This window comes from Pagrus pagrus (assembly GCF_965226575.1).
Source record: "Pagrus pagrus genome assembly, chromosome: 2".
NCBI lineage: Eukaryota > Metazoa > Chordata > Actinopteri > Spariformes > Sparidae > Pagrus > Pagrus pagrus.
In genome coordinates this window covers 34,675,708-34,698,262 of record NC_140186.1, presented here as the reverse complement: position 1 = coordinate 34,698,262, position 22,555 = coordinate 34,675,708, and the positions used below count along the sequence as shown (strand labels likewise).

General features: G+C 39.8%; 1 protein-coding gene across 4 annotated transcripts in view; it reads left to right on the top strand.

The window, feature by feature from the left end:
* Positions 1 to 995: 995 nt before the first annotated feature.
* Positions 996 to 22,555, top strand: part of LOC311251556 (uncharacterized protein) — a 36,128-nt gene continuing 14,568 nt past the window's right edge. For 2 of the 4 annotated variants that reach the window (XM_084344036.1, XM_084344034.1), the window contains exons 1-2: positions 996 to 1,199; positions 18,933 to 20,661. In XM_084344036.1, coding sequence (XP_084200162.1) covers positions 1,132 to 1,199; positions 18,933 to 20,661 — 1,797 coding nt within the window. In that variant the 5' untranslated portion in view covers positions 996 to 1,131. Of the gene's footprint in view, positions 1,200 to 15,376; positions 15,491 to 18,932; positions 20,662 to 22,555 lie in introns of those variants that run through there. The other 2 variants (XM_084344035.1, XM_084344037.1) reach the window with 2 other exon arrangements.

Genomic DNA, 22,555 nt, shown 5'->3' with positions numbered 1-22,555 from the left:
CTGGGACCATATTTTCTCTGAGAACAGCTTGTTCATTCACTTATGGAAAAAGGTTGTATTATTACCTCATTGATATTGTAAATATTAAAATTCTGAGCTTGAATTTCTTCTCAGAACTACATAGTGCCCCTTTAAAGTCTAGTGTAGCAAAGCCACCCAAAAAAGTTGACCCATGCTCTGTCAGAGCTTTTTCTACCTGGACAAATAATGCAATTGATTTTATGATATTGTTTGTCATTCAGATCATCTTGAAGGTTTCCCTCCTCCCCCGCTCTCTTCCCCAGAAATACACATTACTCCTCTCTCTTCTTACGTGTTGCTCTATCCTCTTACATCATTCCAACTCGTCTTCCCTCTCACTGTCCCCATGTGCTTCACCATTCCACCTCTGAATCAGCGGTCTGGTGTAACCGGACACTCTGAAGCTCTGACTTGTGACCCAGTAATTCCTACCATCCTGTAAAAGAGGGCTAACCCTGGATGCTACTGCTACCAAGTGCCTGACTGAAATGAAATCTTATAAATAGCTAAATATAGTTCAAATTATATAGGAATTCCAATGGAGTATGGTCATTGTGTGAGACATGTTATACCATAATTCCAGAGCAAATCCATATGATGCAGCATATACTGCATGAAGACATGTTTGATTTGAAATGCTGTTGATGTAGCTGATTTTTTGGGGGTGCAATTATTTTTTGAGGTTTGTATTCTGTCAGTTTAGCAGGGGTAAATAAAGATTCTGTACACTGATTCAGCGTGTCTGTGTGATACAGGGGGAAGGGGCGAATGTTGTGTGTGCATGCGTGTGTATGTGCGTGCGTGTGTGCGTGCATGGAATGCGAGAGAGGGAGAGGGGAAACAGAGGAAGCAAAGTGAGAACACTTCCAGCTTGTACTGTGCCGGCTGCACATGGAGCCGTGTCTAGTGTCTAGCGCTAAAGGTTCACAGTTTAGTTTATTTGCAGTGGTTTTGTAAATGGTGGAGGCCGGCCGGAAGATTTCACATTTTGGACTACTCCTCCACTCTTCAGTCTTTGGTCTTTTCATATTTGTCATTTCATCCTTCATTTCAAACTATAATCTCTGGATCTTTGAGGGAGGTGATCTGGGTTTTCAGCGTGGTCTGGCGATGCAGAAGACTAACAAGAAGAAGCGAGCTCAGAGGACCAGCACTAACCTCACAAAAGCAGCTCATCAGTGAGTAACAGGTTTGGTTTGGAGGGGTCAAGTAAGGGACAGAAGAGCCAGTTCACTTAGGAAAATGTCAGTAACATGGAATAACCTCTTGTTTGTGTAAAATGTTTGAGAACAAGCATTAAACTGAAAGCACTTCTGTGCCTCCTTTCTCTTGAAAAGCAATTCAACAATATGTTTGATTCTCCATATAGAGGATATACTTTTATTAACTTTTACACATTTGCATTCTGGAAAAAGTTAACGAATGATTTGGAGTGTTAAAATGGTTATTTCTATAATGCTCATCCTTTTCACCTTTTAACCCACTACTGCTTTTGCACACATTTGTTTGCATGCCACTTACTTACCCATATTTTTTAAATTATGAGTGATGTTTTGAAAGTCATAAATCAAAAATTTGAAGTTAGTTGACAGATTAGATAAAAACTGATATGTCAACTGATGTTACATTCAGACTCTAAATTCACAGTTAAATACATATTGGCAAACACTGGAACCCAAATGGAAATGTTTCTGTCTATATTCCCAATGAACAAAAATTGTACAGTGTACATGATTAAATATTGAATGATATTCTGTTGAACACTGATTTTCCATCACAGCCTCTTGTTTGTATGTTCATTCTCTGTTGAAAGAAGCCAAATCACCAGGTTAAACTGGTTTAACCGTTTTGATGGTATAACAAAGACATCTATGTATTTTGTTTCAGAGATATCTACTTGAGTTAGCATGCTAACTAACCAGTCCTGCCCGTTCTGTCTCCGGCGGTCGTCTGATAGCATAGCTGGGAGATGTGTTCGATCGGCACATTTCCCATATTCCCCAAGGTTTCTTTTCTTTTTTATCTAATAAGTGGACAAAATAAACTCACAAAACTCAAGGCACAAGGCTCTGGTTCTGGTGCCTAGGGTCCACCCCTGCCCCAGGCCTGTCAACCTTCCACACCTGGCAGTCCAAAGCTTCTCTCCTCGCACTGTAAAGATCAACTCTCCCCTAGAACTCCAGACCCCCAGTCTGAGCAGACTCTAGTCAGCTAATAGGACAGGTAACTGCATGGCTAACAGAGCTAACTAGCTAATCTATTTCAATGCTGTATCATGACCTTTGTATCATACTTATATCATAAGGTATTATGTTTGACAATTTCCTCCATTTTGAATGGTATGAACATCAGAGGCCGTCAAAGCTCATGTGCTATTGGCCAATAGAGCAAACTTGCATATCAAGGTTTACCAGTCCATCAAACAAACTTAACTGGGTGTGTAATTGTGGTGTCAAAATGCTGATGTGACCCGGCCCTTGATTTCCTTAAAGGGGCACTATAAACTTTGTTGAAATTTGCATGTGGTGGCCAAATATGAGCGGATTGTAACGTGTCGTCTATACGAGCCTGTGGATGATATGTTGAAGTAGTTCAATGTGTATTTCTCCATGAAGAAGTCGGGTCAGATTTTCCTGAACAGCCCAAGGGATGTGACTTTATGCACACTCTCAAGTGCCTCGTCTCAGTGCCCCTCTCCCATGAGGGGTGAAAGTAACAAATATTAAATGATAAAAATGGAGGTTGATTGATAAATAATCAAGTGATTTGATTAATTTTAAAGTTGTTTAGATTAAAAAATCTGTGATATAAAAATTGAGCCATATCTTATCATATACTGTGTCTTACATTCATCATTCACAACACAGAAAATGTAATTTATCATTAAAGGAAGGTTTCCTCAAGGGTAAAAGTAACAAAAAATAAATCTAAGTGGTGAAAATGCTTACAAATGAATAATTAAAGTGATAGAAATGTATGTGAAGTGAAAAGTAGAGTGATAAACGGTCAGTTGATGTGATAAACCTTAAATTAAGTGATAAACCTTAAATTAAGTTAAATTAAGATTAAAATTTTTTTAGAAAGGTATTTACCTGATAATCAATCATTCATCATTCACAACACCCAGATGACACTAATTGTTTACAGCAAGCAATTTCTGTTACTTCCTGTTGAAAAAAAAGGTCACACTCACCCTGCAAACTGCTCCACACTCATTGGATCCCACTGCTTTTCTTTCAAGACCCATATCAATACAAATGAGAAAAGGGCATAAGCAGTTGATTTCATTGAAAAAAGCTGTCAGTTGTCTAGCTGGCACCCTGGTGACGTGAGACAACAAGAGGGAGGGCAACAGACTGGTGAGGTCGTGCCCACAGCCGCGGTCCTGCTCACAGCCGAGGCCCTGCTCACGGCCGAGACCCTGCTCTTGGCTGTCTCCCGTGTTCACACACTCAGAAGCCCTGGGTCAGTGGGACACGATGAATTTAAGGTTTAATCAGACCACAAATGAGACACGGGTGTATGGTGTTAATGGGATCCATCTTTCGTGTGGTTAGCTTGTAAAACAATCAGCCAGCGGCGGTGCTGAGTTTCCACACTGACCTCTTCTGCTGTCGTAGCTGTGTCTCTGGGTGAGGCAGAGCAGAGAGTTCACAGGGCTGCCCCTCAAAAAACACCAAGCTTGATAAACAAAAGATGCAACCAGGTGGCAAAGAAATGCTGGTGGAGTGGAGCAGCTGGACAGCAGGCTGGCATGATGCTGAAGAGGTTTGTGTGTCACACAACAAAAATTGCTTGCTGTAAACGATGTCAGCTGGGTGTCGTGAACGATGAATGGTAGCCCAGTTGATTATCAAAGAACATAAAATGTCAATCAGGTTAATCTAACCAGATGAAAGTTTATTTTTATTACTGCTGTTAGAAACATTTTTATCACTTTCATTATTAATTGGTAAGCATTTTTGTCAGTTATTTATTGGTTACGGTCACCTTTGAGGACACCTTCCTTAAATGATAGATGACAAGGACATTTTTTGTGTTGTGAATGATGAATGTAAGACATGGTAAATGATGAAACGTGAAACTTTGTTTTCATGACTTTTTTAATCAAATTGGCTTTAAATTAAACAAAGTACTTGGTAATCTATCAATCCACTCTTCATTTCACATGCATTTTCATCACCTCCTTTTTCATCATTCATAATTATTGTTACTTTCACCCCGTTACTCTCCGCTCCACAGAAAGCAACAGTAGCTAATGTTAGTTTAGAAATGGAGTCTGCTAAAGCATAGTTTCCAGAAATTAAAATGTTGTCATCTTGAAATTTCACTGATAAAAAGAACCACAGCAAGCCTTTTATTAAACTGAATGTAAATCCCTACTGTGGATAAAACATTTGTCATTATAGCAGTGATAGAACAGTTTTTACACGTATTTTTGCTATTGTTCATTTCATATTTGTATAGAAAGCCTCTAGCAGTGGAACAAAAACATGACAGTGACAGTTATGTTACTTGAAGCAAAGAGAGTGTGTTTTTCACTGTATCATTTACATGTTTTTTCAGAGACGAATCATTTTTCATTTGGTGTAGACAGCTGTAATCCCATGAGCCTCTGCTTGTCAGCATGCTTTAACATTCTCTCTCTCTCTCTCTCTCTCTCTCTCTCACACACACACACACACACACACACAGAGGCACACACTTCAATACTGATTGTCCGCAGGACTTCACAACATTTATCACTTAAAGATATAATATGTAACATTTCGGCATTAAATTTGTAAAAACAACGAGACTTCGTTATAAAGTTGTGTACTTATATCATCCCAAATGTACAAAACCAGAATAATTTCAGTTTCATTTGGTCGCCTGCCTATAACGTCCAAGTCAGAGAGTGAGGAAGGAAGAGAACGAGTCTAAACAGAATGAATAAAGCTTTAAAATATTACTTCATCGATAAACAATTTCTGCCAGAGCCAGATCAACTACATTATCATCAACAATGGTGTTTTTTTTAACATTGAAGACCAAAAATATTCATGATCTCCCGCTACCTCAGACTAATTGTTTGGTTACTTTGTCCATTAAAACTGCAGTCACAATAGTAATACACACTACACCGAGTTAAAAGCATCAGTCTTATATGGGTCATTCCATTGGTCTGGGTTTGTCAGCTTTAGCTGTGCCATACCAAGCCTAGCTGTGAGTCTGTGGCTAAACTCATGCATCTATGCTGGAGACTAGAGAAAAGGCTCCTTGTCTGTTCAGCTCTGAGTTATAATATAGCTTCTCCCTGAGTCACTGGCCCCATTTAGACCTGCTTTTAACACAAATGCAGTAATCTGTATCTGGATTTGTTAACTGAATAATAATATCCGGTCCATAGTTTGTTTTAACAATTGGTTTAAAAATGTTGTTCTGTCCTTAGTTGTGTCAGCATTGTGACTTGACCTGAATACACAGAGGTTAGGCAGGGCTGGCTAAGGGAGGCAATATCATGAATTCTTCGTTTCCAAATCTCTTTTTTGGAGGAGAACTTGATAGTTACTACTACTTGTACCTTTGCCCAGGCTTGTTTAAGGAAGAGATGGAGATACCTAGGTAACCTTTCAATTTATTGGGCTGATATTTGTCATAAGAATGTGGTGACACCTTCTGGATTCATTTACACTTGCAGAGATCTGATTATTGTGCGAGCCTGACACCCACCAAATGTGGTCTGGCTGTGTTTTTCCTTATCTCAATGACGTACCCAGATGCAGATTGCATTTTAATGGAGCCTGTCCTCATCAGAATCAGACCACGTGGGTCGACTGTGAGAGCAGCTTATTACGACCTTATTCTTCATTTATTTTATATCATTCAGGGACAAACAAACATAATGATCATTTAATAGAGTTACAAATACGTAGCGCCTTCTCCCCCACCTCCCTCCCACCCCTTAAGTATCAGTCAGACTTGTGGGAAGCACTGTGCGTGATTTAACACCTTATTCTGGCTCACTGTCATGACACTGTCTAGTCTTGCATACTTCATACTTCATCGCTGCCATCATTTCTATTCTAGGATGGAGCATGTGTTTGTGTGTGTGTCATCCTTTCTGCCATTTCTATTAGCATACATAGAGATGGAATTATTTGTTTATGGTCGATACAGCCCTTTGTAAAGCCTCTTCCAGACATGTACCTTTATACGTTGGCATGTCGATCTTGTTTCTGTGGCACAGTGCCAATCGTTCTAGGGTAGTTAGGGATATACCTCAGGAACAACTTGTGTCCAGTGATTTTTACCAAAATGTTACAGTGATTAAGTGATAATTATTTGTCGATCGATAATGCAATATACCTGTTCTCTGTTGTTGTTATTATTATTATTATTATTATTATATTACTGTATTACTATAAGATTTACATTTTCAGTATTTCATTTCTTATATTAATAGGCATATTATGGAATGGTATTTAATTTAAAGACATATTAGGCCATGTATCTTTTAAACAATTGTGTACAAATTGTAGAATCTCTGCAAGGAAATACATTTAAATCAAACTAATTTTCTAAGTCACAACATTATTCATTCACAGTAAATCAATAATGAAAATAAAAAAATTAAAAAGCATAGCCAGCCAGCCACTTTTAATCATCAGTCAACTCCCTCCAGCTTTTGGTTGCCAACCCAGGAGTGAAGAATGTGTACTGAATTTCACATTTGGGCTGCATTTTAGGGGGCACCAGTGAGCCATTTTACCCCACCCATGGCCAAAACCCATAAAACATATACATTTTCACCACTATTGAATTTTGTGCAAAGTTTCATTAGTTTTTGAACATGTCAAAGTCCTCAAAATAGTGATTTATTTCAGAGAAAGAAAGAAGGAATCATTCCTTGCACTGTTCATGTTCTGGCGTGTGTGTGTGTGTGTGTGTGTGTGTGTGTGTGTGTGTGTGTGTATGTGTGTGTGTGTGTGTGTGTGTGTGTGTGTGTGTGTGTGTGTGTATGTGTGTGTGCGTGTTGTCATGTGTCAGGTCAGAGACATACCTGTAACACTGTTAAACAGGCTAGTTAACTAACAGCAAACTGTAAAGTTGCTGAACCCTGCTGCAGGCGGGTGTCTCAAGTAAAAATATTCATAGATTGCGGAAGAGTGTGGTATTACCAGTCCACCATGACCCTGCTGCAACAAATCATAGACAGCTTTATAAGGAGCAGCCGCTCACGCCTGTCCTGCTCAGACGTTCTGGGATGTCGGTCATGAGACAGAATATATAGCAGACGTCTCACCTGACACACAGGGAGGAAGGGGGAGACAGAGTACTTGAGCGGGTCCTAGCATAGGATGGAAGGGCAGGAAACACTAAAAAAGTTATGGGCCGAAGAATTACTTTCACCTTTGGTTTCCACTTCCAGTTCCATTTAATAGATGTGTTATTGTGGTAGCACTACTCTTAACACACATTTAAATACATTGACAAGCATAAACATCTCACACACTGCTGCTGTTGATTTTGTTCTTACGTGTGAAGGATTAGTCACTTCCTGTTTTAATGTGAGTTCCCACCAATGTCCAACCTGCGTATGTCATGCAGCCACAATGTCTACAGTTCACATAGGCCATAAAAAGAGACAGCAAACATCCATGTACAATATTTGCGCCTCTATCCTGAACCATGGGCTAAAAAGGGGATTTCATCATAGGTACAATGATTTGAACATTGAATTAGAGCTTAAATCAATGTATTTACATCTTTGCTAGTATTTACATGAGCACACAATAAGGGTTTCATTGTAGTTTAGTGTATTTAAGAAGGGACATAATCGCCCTCCCTCTTCTCTATGTGCTGCAGCCAAAATACATGGGGCAACACTTACTGCAGCGGAGCACGTCCAATGTAAAGTATTCATGTACAAATATAACACAAAGACATTCATACACACATAGGTTTCTTAAAGCTAGGGTTTGATAGGGTATTCTTTAAACACAGCTATCAGTAGATCAAATGCCCTGACAAAAGAAAAAGTCCAGGACTGTGGCTGTTGCAGGCCTCTAATAAACCCATCTAATTGTTTCTTTCTGCCAGTATGAAATGATTGGACAGGCTATACTTCTGTCTATCAACTGTACCTGCCCACGCACCCATGTACTCATTGTGCATGACTGAAGTCTTCCACAAGAATAGCCAGATGTATAACATGCTAGCTTGATAGCAGTGAGTACTAACAATGGTCACGTTCGTTGTTTCGTTCATGATAGTATTAGGTGTTTTCTTACATGGGAGTGAGACATGAGGTTGTGGGATACGGTAAGTGATGACAATCACGACAACAATATGGGCTGCCCATAGTTCACAGCTCCGGAGCTGATGAACAAGCCACTGCAACGGCGACAGGCTGTTGTTCAGCAGTTAACAACATTAGCACAAAGTACACAACTACAGCAATGAGCCCTGACAGCTGGGCCTTAGCCTTAGCATTGCTATTTAGCGTTATTTATTTATATATTCATTCGCCAAAGAAGCTAAGAAAGTTTGTTAGCTTGTTATGCTTGTTCATTATGTGGAACGTAGCAAACAAGCTTCTAACACACATCTCCAGCCAGCCAGTGACAGCTTACCGCCAGATTGTCACCGCAGTCCGCTTGCAGCCCTCCAGAGCAGGCATGTCATGGACGTGCCTGCTCTCAACTCTGCACAGCAAAACTGGTGATGGAAAGGCATATCGGCAGGCTTGGTTTGCTGGTGGGGAAAAAAGCCATACCACACCAGGCTTTTCACCCCCGACATGGTTGACATGGTCAGGCAACACTTTGTATGAACTGCTGGTACTGCTACTGGTTCATTTCAAACTTGCACCAGCCTTTAAAGCTTCCAAAGAGAATCTATAATACTTAACGATGTCAACTGTAATGGTGACAGTGCTGTAGATGCTTTAGTGTTGGATACATGGATATTTTAATTGCAGGGCAGGGAGATCTTTGACTTCTTAGAGTTAGAGTTGAAATTTCATGTAATCCACTTTGACAGCACGATAAACTTCTCTGGATTACAGACAAACATAAAGACGTTGGTTCCTCTTCTTGTCAGCACCTTCCATTAATCACCTAAACCCTTAAGAAAATGTAATCTTGAGTCTATCTCTAACACTATATCTGACTTTCAAATCTAAATCAAACCATACAGAACTCCAAATCCATGTAAAGTAAAGTAACCTCTTGACAAGTTGAGGACTGGCAAAAGATAAGATACACATACCAACCTCTTAACTGCTCTTAATTTGTTGTTAAAGACCCCATGGCCTTGGCCCTTCAGAGAAGTGGCAGCAGTAAAGTGGTACATAAATCTTTAAGACACAATTAGACAACTTATGTTGGGTGTTTGACCCAGTGTGACCCTCAGAGATGAATGAACGCTATTTTGATGGTCATTGTTTTGGAATCCGGTGCTGTTTGAAAAAATTGTTGTGACAATAGTTGTTCTAGGCTGACACAGCACACCACCTGTCGCTACAAAGTAAAGCCATGGTAGCTGCTACAGAGAGAGCGACATCAACATTTAGAAAAAGAAAATGATTGTGAAGTACTGGTTTGGCAGGCACACAGGGTCAAGGAAATTGATATTAAAGAATCACCAATTAGAATAATTTAGCTGCCAATGAAGTTTAATCTGCTGATGTGTCTAATATACACTCTTTGACTCTATGACGGAATCCACAGCATTGTACATCAGACTTTGTGTGAGATTGCAGAAACTATTATATGTTACACATTGAAGCAGAGAAGGTAGACCCAGAAACACGAGACAGCAGGCAGGAAGTGCAATGGGTTAAGTTTTAATCGCGATCACAGCAACACAAGGAACAGGGAAACACGAAGAGTCAGCAGATGACTCGACAATGACTGAAGAGACTGGACTTGAATACAAACTAAACGAATGAGGGAAGGGGGGGCAGGTGGAGGGAGGCGGAGAAACAGAGGTGAGGGTAATGAATGGCTGATAGGCTGGAAAAACACTGGGAAGAGAGAGGAGCTAATGAAGGAGATGTAGTGCAGGTGAGGGGCAGCAGACTGGGGAGGAACACAGGTAACTGAAACAGAAAACAACAAATAGAACACTGGAACAAGTGCAGAAGACACAACAAAAACCCAGTAAACACACATATAATGAACAAAATGACAGGACCACGACAATATACACCTGATACATTGTTTATAATATTGGACATACAATGAAACTGCAGGTCTTGTGAATGTTTCATTGTTAGCCATGTATAATAGATCTTGCTGGAAATTTTATCATTTAGGGCTCCCATCTGCGTACTGTACTGTATAAATACTGCATCTAATTCACCTCGGTTGGCATCAAGGATACTGCACTTAGTTGTTTTTATTCCTACGTTTTGAAATAACTTGCCCAGACACTGTATTATTCATCTGCTACAACTCACATCTACAGGCCTCCACTTGGTCAAATCATCATCATGTATCCTTTCATCGCTATGAACACAACATACATATATGAGGGCTGGCAGTATGGCCTTAAAAAGATATTGCAATATTTTTAGGCTATATTGCGATACATAATATATATCTTGATATTTTGAAGTCTCAAAAACTTGTCATAAATGCTAGTAGTGGGCGATTAATCAAATATCTCAATAATTTTGACCAAATATCTGAGTATCGGCAATATTTTAGGGATGACTATTTGTACAAAATATTAACACAGTGGGAATTTTAATAAATAATCATCAGTAATGTAAATATAATCTAAATTAAGTCTAAGTGGATAAAGGAAATAACAATAACAGTCTGGTAATTTCAGAAAATGACATTGTTGTTTTACTGTAATACAGCCTTTAAAACCAGGAAAAGACAACAATCATGACAACAATATATCGATTTATTGTCTAGTCCTAAATTATTCCCTCCCCTGAGACCCCGGTGAATAGTTACTTTTTTAGATTGTCTCAGCGATGTCAACAGTTGTATGGCACAAGATTGTCTTCAACTCAATAACTCAAAATCAGAAATCATACTGTTCAGTTCCCAAAACCATACCAGTCTCATTGAGGGTGGCCTTGGTCCTTTGTCTGCTAATGTAAAGCTCCCTGTCAAGAGAGGTAAGAGAGTACCATATTTGATTTAGAGCTGAGCTTTGAGCCACACATCAAAAAGATTGTCCAGTATAAGAACCATCTCCAGAATCAAAAAATTCTGTCACCCTGACCTTTTCTCTAAACTTAACAACTTTAACTACATCCTTTCTGGCATAGACTAGTTCTTCTAGTTCAGAATGCAGCGACTTCTTACAGGTTTTAACTGTTTTAACAGATGACATCACACTACCCCAATGGTAATTGCTCGATTGGCTCCCTGCTCAATTTAGAATTGATTTTAAGATTTTACTGATCTCATCTGGGTCCGGCCCCAAGCTACATAGCAGAAATGTTGACCCCCCTCATATGAGCCCGTTGGCAGCCTCAGATCCTCTAAAGGTGACCATAGAGTTGTCACCAGGGTCCCTTGGCTTTGGACCAACCTGCCTCAGGAGAAAGCGTCGCAGAATCTTATACTTCTACTACTTTGTTTTATTTGTATTTAGTTATATTGATTTCTTGCATTTTTTGTTCATCTTTTGTGTTCTTCCTTTGACTTTTGTCTTCTTTGCCTCACTCATATAACTCCATATACTTCCATGTACATCCAGCCTTCCTTGCTCCTTTTTCTCCATCCTGCTTGTGCAGGAGAGAGAGATACCTGAGTGGTATAAGGCAGAATGTTGATCCACTGTCGAGGCCAACACTTGATCTAGATGATCTAATTAAGTCATTCATATGACTCAATACAGGAATGTTGTCTGGGTGTAGAAACAAGTATCAAGTTGAGTGGGCTAATCTAATGAGGGCCAATTCACAGCATGTGGTTCATCCTGAACATGACTAGATATGTCCAAGCATTCGCAATGTCAGTGGTTTAGGTCTGGAGCCCAAATTCATCAAACATCTTAATGTCACTCAAGGGCGTGACACTGAATTTCTGTGTGTGTGTGTGTGTGTGTGTGTGTGTGTGTGTGTGTGTGTGTGTGTGCATGCACATGTGCGTACATGTGTGAGACATATGTACAGAGAGAAAGTCAAGCGAATCCTAAGTGACATGAAGTTATTACCACAACACATCAGCACATAAACAGAAGCTCTGTCTCAGTCTCTTGGTCTTTCTCATCTACACGTGGCACACACACACACACACACACACACACACACACACATTGCAGTGGCTAGTTGCTAATAAAGTTCAACCCCTGACATTTAGGTTAAGAGGGGGCAGCAGTATAAGGTCATTGCAGAAACAGATGACCACATTGGTCATTTGATTACATGCATTCTGTTCTCTCCATCTCCTATTTCTTTCTTATATAACATGTTCATCATAATTACACTCAGCATTAATTTGTTACATTTAGTTTTCATCATTTCTCATATGCTTAAACAGTCTTAGGCTCTGGTCATACAACAAAGTGGCACAGCAAAATTCATCTGGACATCTTTGTGGGGATTACTGCCAAACTATGTGGCTGGTGAGTTTACCAGTTGCAAGCTAGGTAGCCTGTAACATGGCACACCTGTGAGGCAGTATAGCCGATCAAGCTAGTTTACGTGCTCTGTGGTAAACAGGACAGATAGTTTACATTTATATATTGGAAAATATGAGCATCATTGAAGGGTGCCTGAGAACTATGAATTTCATTGGCACTGACTGCAGTACTGTGACTGCATATGACAATAAAAAACGTATTATGCATGCTTAAAAGAGATGAGAAGAACATTATCTGTTCGAAAAATGATGTCCATATCAGATTTGGTCTATCTTTCAGTTTGCCTCAGCCAACCTGTCCTGCTCTTTCGATTTGTATGCCTTCCTGGCCTTAATATAAAAACAGTAACACATGTCATTTCTGCACCCCTCCACCTCATTTTGTCACCTTGTTTTCTCTTCAGCCTCACTGCCAGTTAATCAGTCTCCCCTTGCTGGCTTATCATAGTAATGACAGGCTACTAGCATCCACACCAACTATTAGTGTGTGTGTGTGTGTGTGTGTGTGTGTGTGTGTGTGTGTGTGTGTGTGTGTGTGTGTGTAAGCACCAGGCATGACATGCACTGCTGACATTCAATACTTTGTCATAATCACTGGGATTTTTATTCAGCACCTAATGATTTTCGAATAGTATTTATGCTAACATCCAAGGTTCTTGGCTGCATTCACATGGGACTTTAGGCATCTGTCACATTTAGGTGTTTTGACAAGCACTTTATGTATCCACAGCCAACTGACAAACATGTCTCTTGGAGGCACAAAGTAATTTTTAGACCTTGTTTGGACTTGAAATAGTAAATCCAGGTGTATTCTGCATAACCACCATGCTAATTGAATGAACTGAAATCAGGGAAACGCCCTATATTTTTTGGCAAACATAAAAGGCAGTTATTATTTTAACTTTTATTTAAATTGACGTAGCCTCTTTACATAGCTTCATGAATCTAGCCCTAAACAAGTACATCAACAGCCATAATGTATTCTTGTCTAAACAATATTAAAATACACAAAAGACCTTTAATGTGAGAGACAAAAACTGGGGCCAACAAGACACTGACAACATATTATTATAATACAATGATCACTTATCATTTGAGTCATTTAGGTTATCTTATGAGCGAACCACAGAGCACTGGTTCTATTATAATATGGACTTTTGTTACTTTTTATGGATTGTACATGTGTATTTAGTCTGTTTGTTTCTGTTGCAGGTGTTTTGGCTAATACAGAGCCGAAGTCACGCCCCTTCCTGTTTGCCCCATGTAATATTAGATAAACTTTGTATAGTAGTGAACAGACAAAGAAAAATCATGTTTCAGTCCCATTTGTGGGAATTGTGTCATGAATCACACATATGATGTCTGTCAATTTAAAAAAAATAAATTTCCAAGTCAATAAAGTCTGTTTGTCATAAAACGGATTAAATATAAGACTGTGACAATGCGTTTTAAAGACTACACAGCCAACAGTTGCATAAGTGACATCATCTTGTTGAACACCAAAATCTATTACATAAACATTGTAGAGCTTGCTCACAAAACTGATGAACAACCCTTTCACATAACTGCAGTTGTCATTATGAGCAGATTTATTGTGATTTTCATCTTTTTTAGTAGCTTTTCTGACCCAAGTTGGCGGCCATGTTAGTATTAGTGACGTATGTCGAGCGAGACGATGTAGTTCACTGAGTGGTTGAACACAAAACAAGATGATATTTTACTTAAACTACGACAAACTGACTTTAATGACTTGAAAAAATATATTTTAAATTGACAAACATCATATGTGTGATTCATGATACAAGTTTCAGCAGTGCCGAGATTGAAAAGTGGCCACTGGTATGTCGCTCGTGGCTCAGCGGCATATGCCTAATATGCCACACTGGTTAATGTTCCACGACGTAGAGTTTTGTATTAAGTAATATGTTTTTGTTTTCTCCTAATAAAGTAAACCAGTCACTAAGTATTTTTTGGTTGGTTGGCTCAAAGTTTCTGCTATCGATTAGTCAGACTGGCTATGCTGGCTAGGCTAACATTAGCCATGTTGGCTAAGGCTAGCTCTTTCATTAACTTTGAGCAGTTTATAGGCAGAAATGTAACCACATTACTTGACTATCATATCACAAGCATCCCAGGTGTCCTTACTGTGATATGCATACATCCAAACAGCGTAACATACAACAGAAATTCACACATGCCTTTATTCACAGCGATGTGTTAAGCTGGCGTTGTCAAAGACTTATTACATGTATACATTTACAGTAGTACTTGTGGTAAAACCAGCCCATGGCATTACATTTATCTATCAGGGTGCGGTACTCATCCGACAGTCTTTCAGTGGCATACCAGTCTCAAGAGGTACATACCGTCATGTGTCGGTGGAATACCACCGGCATACCACTCCAAGGATCAGTATAACAATCCAGGAATCGGTATATGCCCCTGAGCCACGACTGACATACCATCGGCCACTCTACGATCTCGGCGTTTCGATGAGGTCCCATGGTCCACCGGAATTGGTGTGACTTCGGCTCTCTATCTGTCCCGGAAATACTACGTTTCTGCACACATTAAAGAACCTTAAATATGTGACAGGCACAAACTGAGGCTATAAGACCCTTACCTTTTTTTTTGCTACATACTAATTTAATACAAAGAACATGAATCACTACTTGGAGTATTATGTAGTATAATTCGTGCTGTTTTCTTCAATAGTTATCAGATTTGTGGACATGACTGTTTTATTCTGAAACGTTTGGGGCGGAAGTGTATCTTGTTGCTGATAGCGGAACAGTGGTTCGTCTTGAATCAAACGAGCACGGACTGCAAAAGAGTCGAGACCGGGAACAAAGGCTCACTTCGGCTCATTGTGAAAGGTAGTTATTGAATGTGTTATGGATTCGGAAATGGTAACGGTGTCCATAAATTGTTACTTTAGTGTTGATTTTTTGTTGTTGCTCTGAATAGCTAATGTTAGCTGGCTAGATAATGAAACACCCAAAATGGCTGCTATGTGTGGGACTACGGAGGGTGGCCCTATATTTCACGGTTCGATTTTTTCATAAAATGGGCTTTTGCTTATTTCCACAGATTGTAAATGTGCATTCGGGGGTTTGTAAGAGTTTAAAAGAATATAAACAAATATTACTCTGACGTTGTCGCTATAGTAAGATCTGGCCTGGTTAGAAACACTGGGACGTCAGCTGCGCCACCTCGTAGTCCATCGCGGATGCGTTTCTACGCGCCATGCAGGGGCTGTCATTCAGCCATAAACGCAATACTTAATGGAGTTGTATGTGAACATCACTAAGGTAGTATAGCTGCCTGAGTTGTTTCAAAATCCTTTTACAAATGTGACTAAATACACAGTGAAAATAGGTTATACTCGCAGTGATTTCCCACAAAATTAAACATCATCCTCCAAGCCTTAGCTTCTTTATTGTTGTCTTTGTGTAGCATTTCTGATAGTGTCTCCATTTCTGTGATTTAACTTAATTCTCCACTTTGATATGTTGATCAGTGTATAGTCATACTGTACTTTTGTGTTGATATAATGTAAACATGTGTCACCCCTTGTATAATATGTGGCATCAGAAATCATATTTTTAAACTTAATATCTTCTATGTGTTGACCTTGAGTGTTCCACGAGCGAGGGCCCTACATTTTACATGTAGTGCTCTAAACCTTCCTGTCTTATTCTCCGTACAATTACCGCAACTGACTGCCTGACAAAATGCAGATGGATGCTATTGATGTATTTATTTGGCAAATTCAACAGTACTGTGATTAAGGCAACACTGTTTTCAGCTTTTCCACCTGTAAAGTTTGGAGAACATAGCTGGTCCACCTTAACTGAACCTGGGTCGAAGTTGTCACAAGCTTTGTGGCTCGCCCAACTGGTGGCTAGCAAGACATATCACAGCCATTCACTGACAAATAGCCTAAACTGTGTACACACCACACTGCTATGTTCACAGCTATAACATTACGGCAAACTTCAAACTCATCTTCACACACATTCTCTCTCCTCACCGCACACACACACACACAGTCAAGAGCTGTTGCTTGTCGTTGCTTGTATAACACATTTTAGTTTAAAAAACATCATCAAAATCCATTTAAAAGAATTTCCCCAATGTTTAGACCTGGCAGGCTGTCGGTCTTGCTGTACTGGCAGAAATCCTGGTTTTATAACAAGAAGAAGCGCTTTTCTTGGGACCTTCCTCTTTTGGTAATTTTCCCGGCATATAATATTTATCTACATTGGTGACATTTATGTGAAGTATCTATAAAAGGCTTTATAACCAAACTGCAATAACTCTTTTGAGGGCGGGTCATTGTCGGACATTTCATTATTCCAAAAAGTTTTTTAAATGCCCGACCTTTCTATAAACAAGTAACTTTACTTTTAAGACCAAAGTCAAAATTATTGCATCATTTCATTAACTTTTTCCTCCTTTTTTCATTTAATTGCATTGGAAATGGCATGTGAAGCTGCATGTTTTCTAAAGGTAATTGCTGCATTGCTTAACTTGAACTATTTTACCTATTAACTTCCTTAACCAATATCTGTTGAAATGATTGTCTACAAAATCAGTCCCAATCATGTCTGTAGTTAATTAGTTGTTTAGCATACAAGCTCACCTTTTTTCTAAAAGCGTACATTTGGTTGCTTGGCTTGGTCTGTTACAAGGCAGCAGAACATCACCAAATTGAATTTGACACTAACATACACTTATCGGACACAACGTTAATACCAATGACAGGTGAAGTAATAGATCGTTTCTTTATAATGCAATGTCCTGCAATGTCCTGCAATGTAATGCAACATAATTTATCTAATCTCAGTTTAGCTACAACTAAATCTGCCCTGGAGGATATGGATTGGACAAACCAGCCTTAAGACTGCTGGAGACATTTGGAGAAGATGAGCGTGTCGTTTATAAATGCCAACGCAATCACTTCATTAGTTCATGGTTCGTGTGTGTCAAGTGTGTGTGACAGAGAGGGAAAATTGTCCTTAAGACTTCAAATATTTACCTTATGAAATATAATGGCCTATTGCTTGGATATAGTATTTTACAGGCAGTTGCATGTTGCCACTGATTTAAACATATGGACTGGAAAAAAAAACTGAGTGGCTGATACGTCTAGCCCGACCCAGGTTTCCCAGCAGAACATTGGGATTGTAACAAGATGATCAATGTCATTCACTTCACCTGTCTGTGGTTTTAATGTTGAGGCTGTTGTATGTTTTGTTGACTTATGATGTACTGCACAAATTTACAACTGGATTTTATGCCGGATATTGTATGACATAGGACACAGTGGCAGGCCAGAATAATATCCTGTCATTGTTAGACACGATTTCACTTGAAAATAAAATCATTTTAAAGGAAGTTTGCCAGATTTTGTTAAAGGATAAATAACTATCCATTCAGCCCGAGCTGGGCTCAGGTACAGGATATAGACAATATTTCCAAAATAAGCTAAATACTAACATTACATGAACTGTTATGATTGATGGCAGTCTGTGACCAGATCTCTGTGCAAATCATAACAGTATGGTTTAAGGGTTAGGATTAGGGTTAGTCTTCAGTCGGCTTTTTTTAGGTCTTGCAAAACATAGTAAGTGGTTTAAACAAGCTAACTGGTTGTTCAGGATGTTTAGTTGATGCCTGCCATTTCATTATTTGTGTTTTACTGGCTTAATGCAAAGAATTATACTATAGTTTACTACTGGTGTGTTTATTTTGAATCTGTTCCAGGACACTAGATGTGTGGTAATAATAATTTGACACTGGTATGCTCCTATGCTACCTGCAAGGAAAATTCAGGGAAACTCTGCACAATGTGTTTGTAGAATAGTTTATGCTGAAAACTTTTTTGGCAATGAGGCTTATGCCATAATTGTCCACTGTGTTGTAATGTGGGCATGCTTTGCAAGCTAGCAAGTGTTTCTATGGAAGCGTTAATATAATTTTTCTTTTTTTATCAAGCCCGGATTTTATGTCTGTGTAATGTTCTTATAGGTTAAATCTACGTTTGCTTCGTTTGAGTATTTTTTGGTGTTTTTTATTGAATCACTGTTGTTGCATAATGTTGCTTTGCTTTCCTGCCCTGAAAAAAAGCACAGTGGGCACACTTGCCTTCAGTATAGGGTTCTTGTGGCTGACAGCATTTCTTGATACTTTGACAAAATTTAAAGGAAAACAGCACCAATAAACTGAAGAATGTGCCAACCTGTTATAAGAAATCGTGGGAAATGAAAAGGCTTGTTCGTCTGTAATAGTATATCTCTGCTTTCCACCTCACAGCCTTGCTGTGCACACAGACAGTATTTCGCACCTTGCTCCTATCCTTCAGTTGGAGCCCCGTGCTACATTCTCCATCGCCAACGACACCAGAGGGAACCATTTCATATTTGGACCTGTGGCTGGTGCTGCAGCAGTGACAGCTCTCCGATTGGCTCAGATTGAGACCCAGGCGCAGATTGCTCTCCAGCAGCTTACTACTCTAGCAACTATTGTTGGCAACCAGTGTCACAACATCAACGGGTTTGCAGCAGCGTTACCTCCTTACCTGGCCCTTCTGAGTCTTCTCAATAGACAGCGGGGGTCAGCTGTTGGGTTTAACGTAGGCACCACCACCAAAGGTTACAGAAACGCACAACTGTGTCTCTCTGCTGCAATGTACCACCACCACTCTCAACAACAGGGGCCACCACATGGCCCCAGGCCTCCTCATCATCAGCCACCTCCAAACCAACATCAGAATCGCCCTGCACCTGATATGCTTTCGCAGGTGATGGGTTTCCAGTTTCCTCGTCCCACTCAGCTCCCCGATGAACTAGAGTCTGCCCTGGCCATACGTGGTGGTAGGGACATGGACCACCGCCATGTTGACCACATGAGCCGAGCGAACCAACACCAGAACCAAAGCGCAGATTCTGGGATTGGTCAACACGGAAGCTACAGCTCTAACCAAATGGCGCTCACCTCTGATAATCAGCCTGGCCACCAGCAAGGAGTAGACTGGTCAAGCTACCAACCTCCAACAAAACTATTTGCCAGTCCTCCACCTAGTGCTAGCCACCAGCCCCAACGACACCAAGGGCCTCAACAACAGCCCCAGAGCAGCCACACTGGAACAGGCATGCAAAGCTGGACTTCCCCTGTAACTGACTTACCATCTTCCCAAGCCCGCCCCCACGGTGGTGGTGGGGATGGTCAGGGTTTGTACACACCAGAGAGTGCAGGAAGTATCTTGGCTAGCTTTGGACTTTCAAATGAGGATTTAGAAGTGCTGAGTCACTACCCTGATGATCAGCTAACCCCAGATACTTTACCATTCATACTCCGTGACATCCAAATCAATAAGTCGGGCAACCAGAAAAATGTGGCTTCCACTTCAGCATCCTCGTTCTCACGCAGCATTCATGATATGCCGCTGCCTCCTTCCCGTTCTTCGCCATTGGCACGTTCACGCACCCCAGAAATGCCCAGCCTTCTTTCTGTTACACAGACAGCAGGTAAAGTCATTGACTATGGTCATGCCAGTCGGGCAAAGGAAGAGAATACTACTAGAGAGACTTTCAAAAGAGAGCCGCTCTCCAGTGAAAGGACAGTTAAAATGTACCCATCTTCTTCGTCCTCCTCATCAGCTCCAAAATCTGATAAAGCTGAAAGGCGGCAGGTTCGTTTGGAACACACTGAATCAAGCAAGCATGGAGACCGGGACTATCGCAGGACAAGTAGCGACCATCGCAAGAGCAATCGGTCACCTGGGAGAGATTTTCCACCATCAACTAAATCTCGTAATCTAGACCGGGACTACAGACGTGATGGATCCAAACCTCGGCCCTCATCTGAAACCAGGAGTGAGGCTTCTTCAAGACGGTCTCTCTCCTCTTCATCTGGCTCAAAACCACACAGCAGCAGCAAGAAGTTACCTACCCCCACCATGATAAGTGATTTCTCAGCTGTGTCTCCAAAGGTGTATCCCCATACCTGCTCCTTGTGCAACATACAGTGTGATCAGGAAAAGGTGAGTGCCCACATGCCCTTGTACCAATGTCTGAAAGGAATACCTACACATGTTGAAATTTAGTCTGCAGCCTTTCTTCACCAGGCAGTTGTCAGGATGAGAGTGATTTTGATGTCATTCAAGTAGTGCTTTGCACAAATACAAATTCCCATTAAGATGAGTCTGAAAATGATCCAGATAGCTTGTTGCCAGCAAAACCCATTGTTTTGAATAGTGGCTGTTTACTGTTCAAGCATGCTCTAAGAAAAAGCATCAAGCCAGATATTTGTACCCCACAATGTGATAGCTTTGTGTGGCCACAATCTTGGCTGAAAGCTATAATCAGTGCCTTTTAGATGCAGAAATGCCAATTGCTACCAAGACAACAGTTTTCAAAACACTTACTTTCACTTATTCTCATGTATCTTGTTCTTAGTGGGACACTGATTTCATTGTTCCATTAAGAACAGATGTGATGTATAGTTTATTTGGATGACAGTTTCTAGGCCTATCAGCACCAGAGGTGGGGGTTGACACACAATCATCCTACCACAGCTGCACCGTCAGTGACCAAATAAGGATGCCCTGACTTCAGTAATTGACACAAATGGTGGTGAGCGGAAAAATCAGGCTTTGGAAAAGATGATTGTCTGGTGAAGTAAAGTAAGACTTGAGTTTAAACTTAAAAGTTGCCCAAAAAAACTGGAAGAGCTGCTGCTTTTTTAAAACAACTTTGGTAGCACTTGTAGCTAACTTTGACTGTTAAAACCCTACTATAAAAGACAGAACTTTGGAATTACTTTTTCAAATAGTACCGTTTATATGTTCAAATTTGTAAAACTTACTCATGTATTCAAGTTCCAAACCTGTCACAAGTTCCCAGGAAATTTCCCAGTAGGTGTAAGGTAAAAAATTCCACCCACATCACAAATTTTTAAGCAATCCTGGTCCTTCAGCCATTTTATTAAATAAAACTGTTGTTTTCTTCCTAACTATTCTATTGGTGTTTACTTACCCCAATCTGTAGTATAAACATCAATATATAGTACAATCATGAGTATATTAAATTGGTAGTGATAGTTTCATATGGCATTTTAAGGACGTAACATTTAAGAATTCAGGGTTATCTGTTTCAAAGGGCAGTTTAATTGAACAGTTACTGTAAATATGAACATTGATACATTAGCTGTCTGTTTATAAGTATATTCATTGATAAAGATGTCTACTAGATACAGTAATGATCAGCTTACCTTGGACAAAGGATAATTTTAAAAGGTTATATAAACTGATCAGAGGAATTTTCAAAGCTAATGGAAATATTGTCCTAGTTTAACAGTAATTGCTGTTGAATAAACTCCTTTTGGTCTCTGAGAAAATCCAAAGCTCCGGTCTCTAGCATCGGAGTGGAGTTTCTCTCGTGCTCGAATGGTGTTGTGATTGACTATATGTAGGAATAACTTCATATACTCTGCATCAGTGTCATTATATTAATAATGATTTATATAATAATTATATTAATTACTCATATTTGAGTGCAATTGTCCTAATTTCTCAGGTATGCGTGAGTGTGGAGTTTTTGAAGATCTGGTATATTCTGACAAAAGCATTTTGTCAATGGTCATTTCATTCATCTAACATTTTCTCAGATTTACATTTGTCTCTTTTAAAGTTTTTGCCAAATTTACAAAAATGTCATTAGCATAATGAGGGTTGTTTTCATGATGTAACAAAATATTAGATGGTCTTTGTCAAAATGACACAATGTACAATCCTATAAGGTTTTTAGGTGTCCATCTGCAAACATTGTGGTTTATCATAATCACTGTAAACTTGTTGAACATAGGAATTTCTTTTATTTTGAACTAATTGTCATATGTCATATGGAATTCCATACAGCAAAGGCAACAAATTGGTG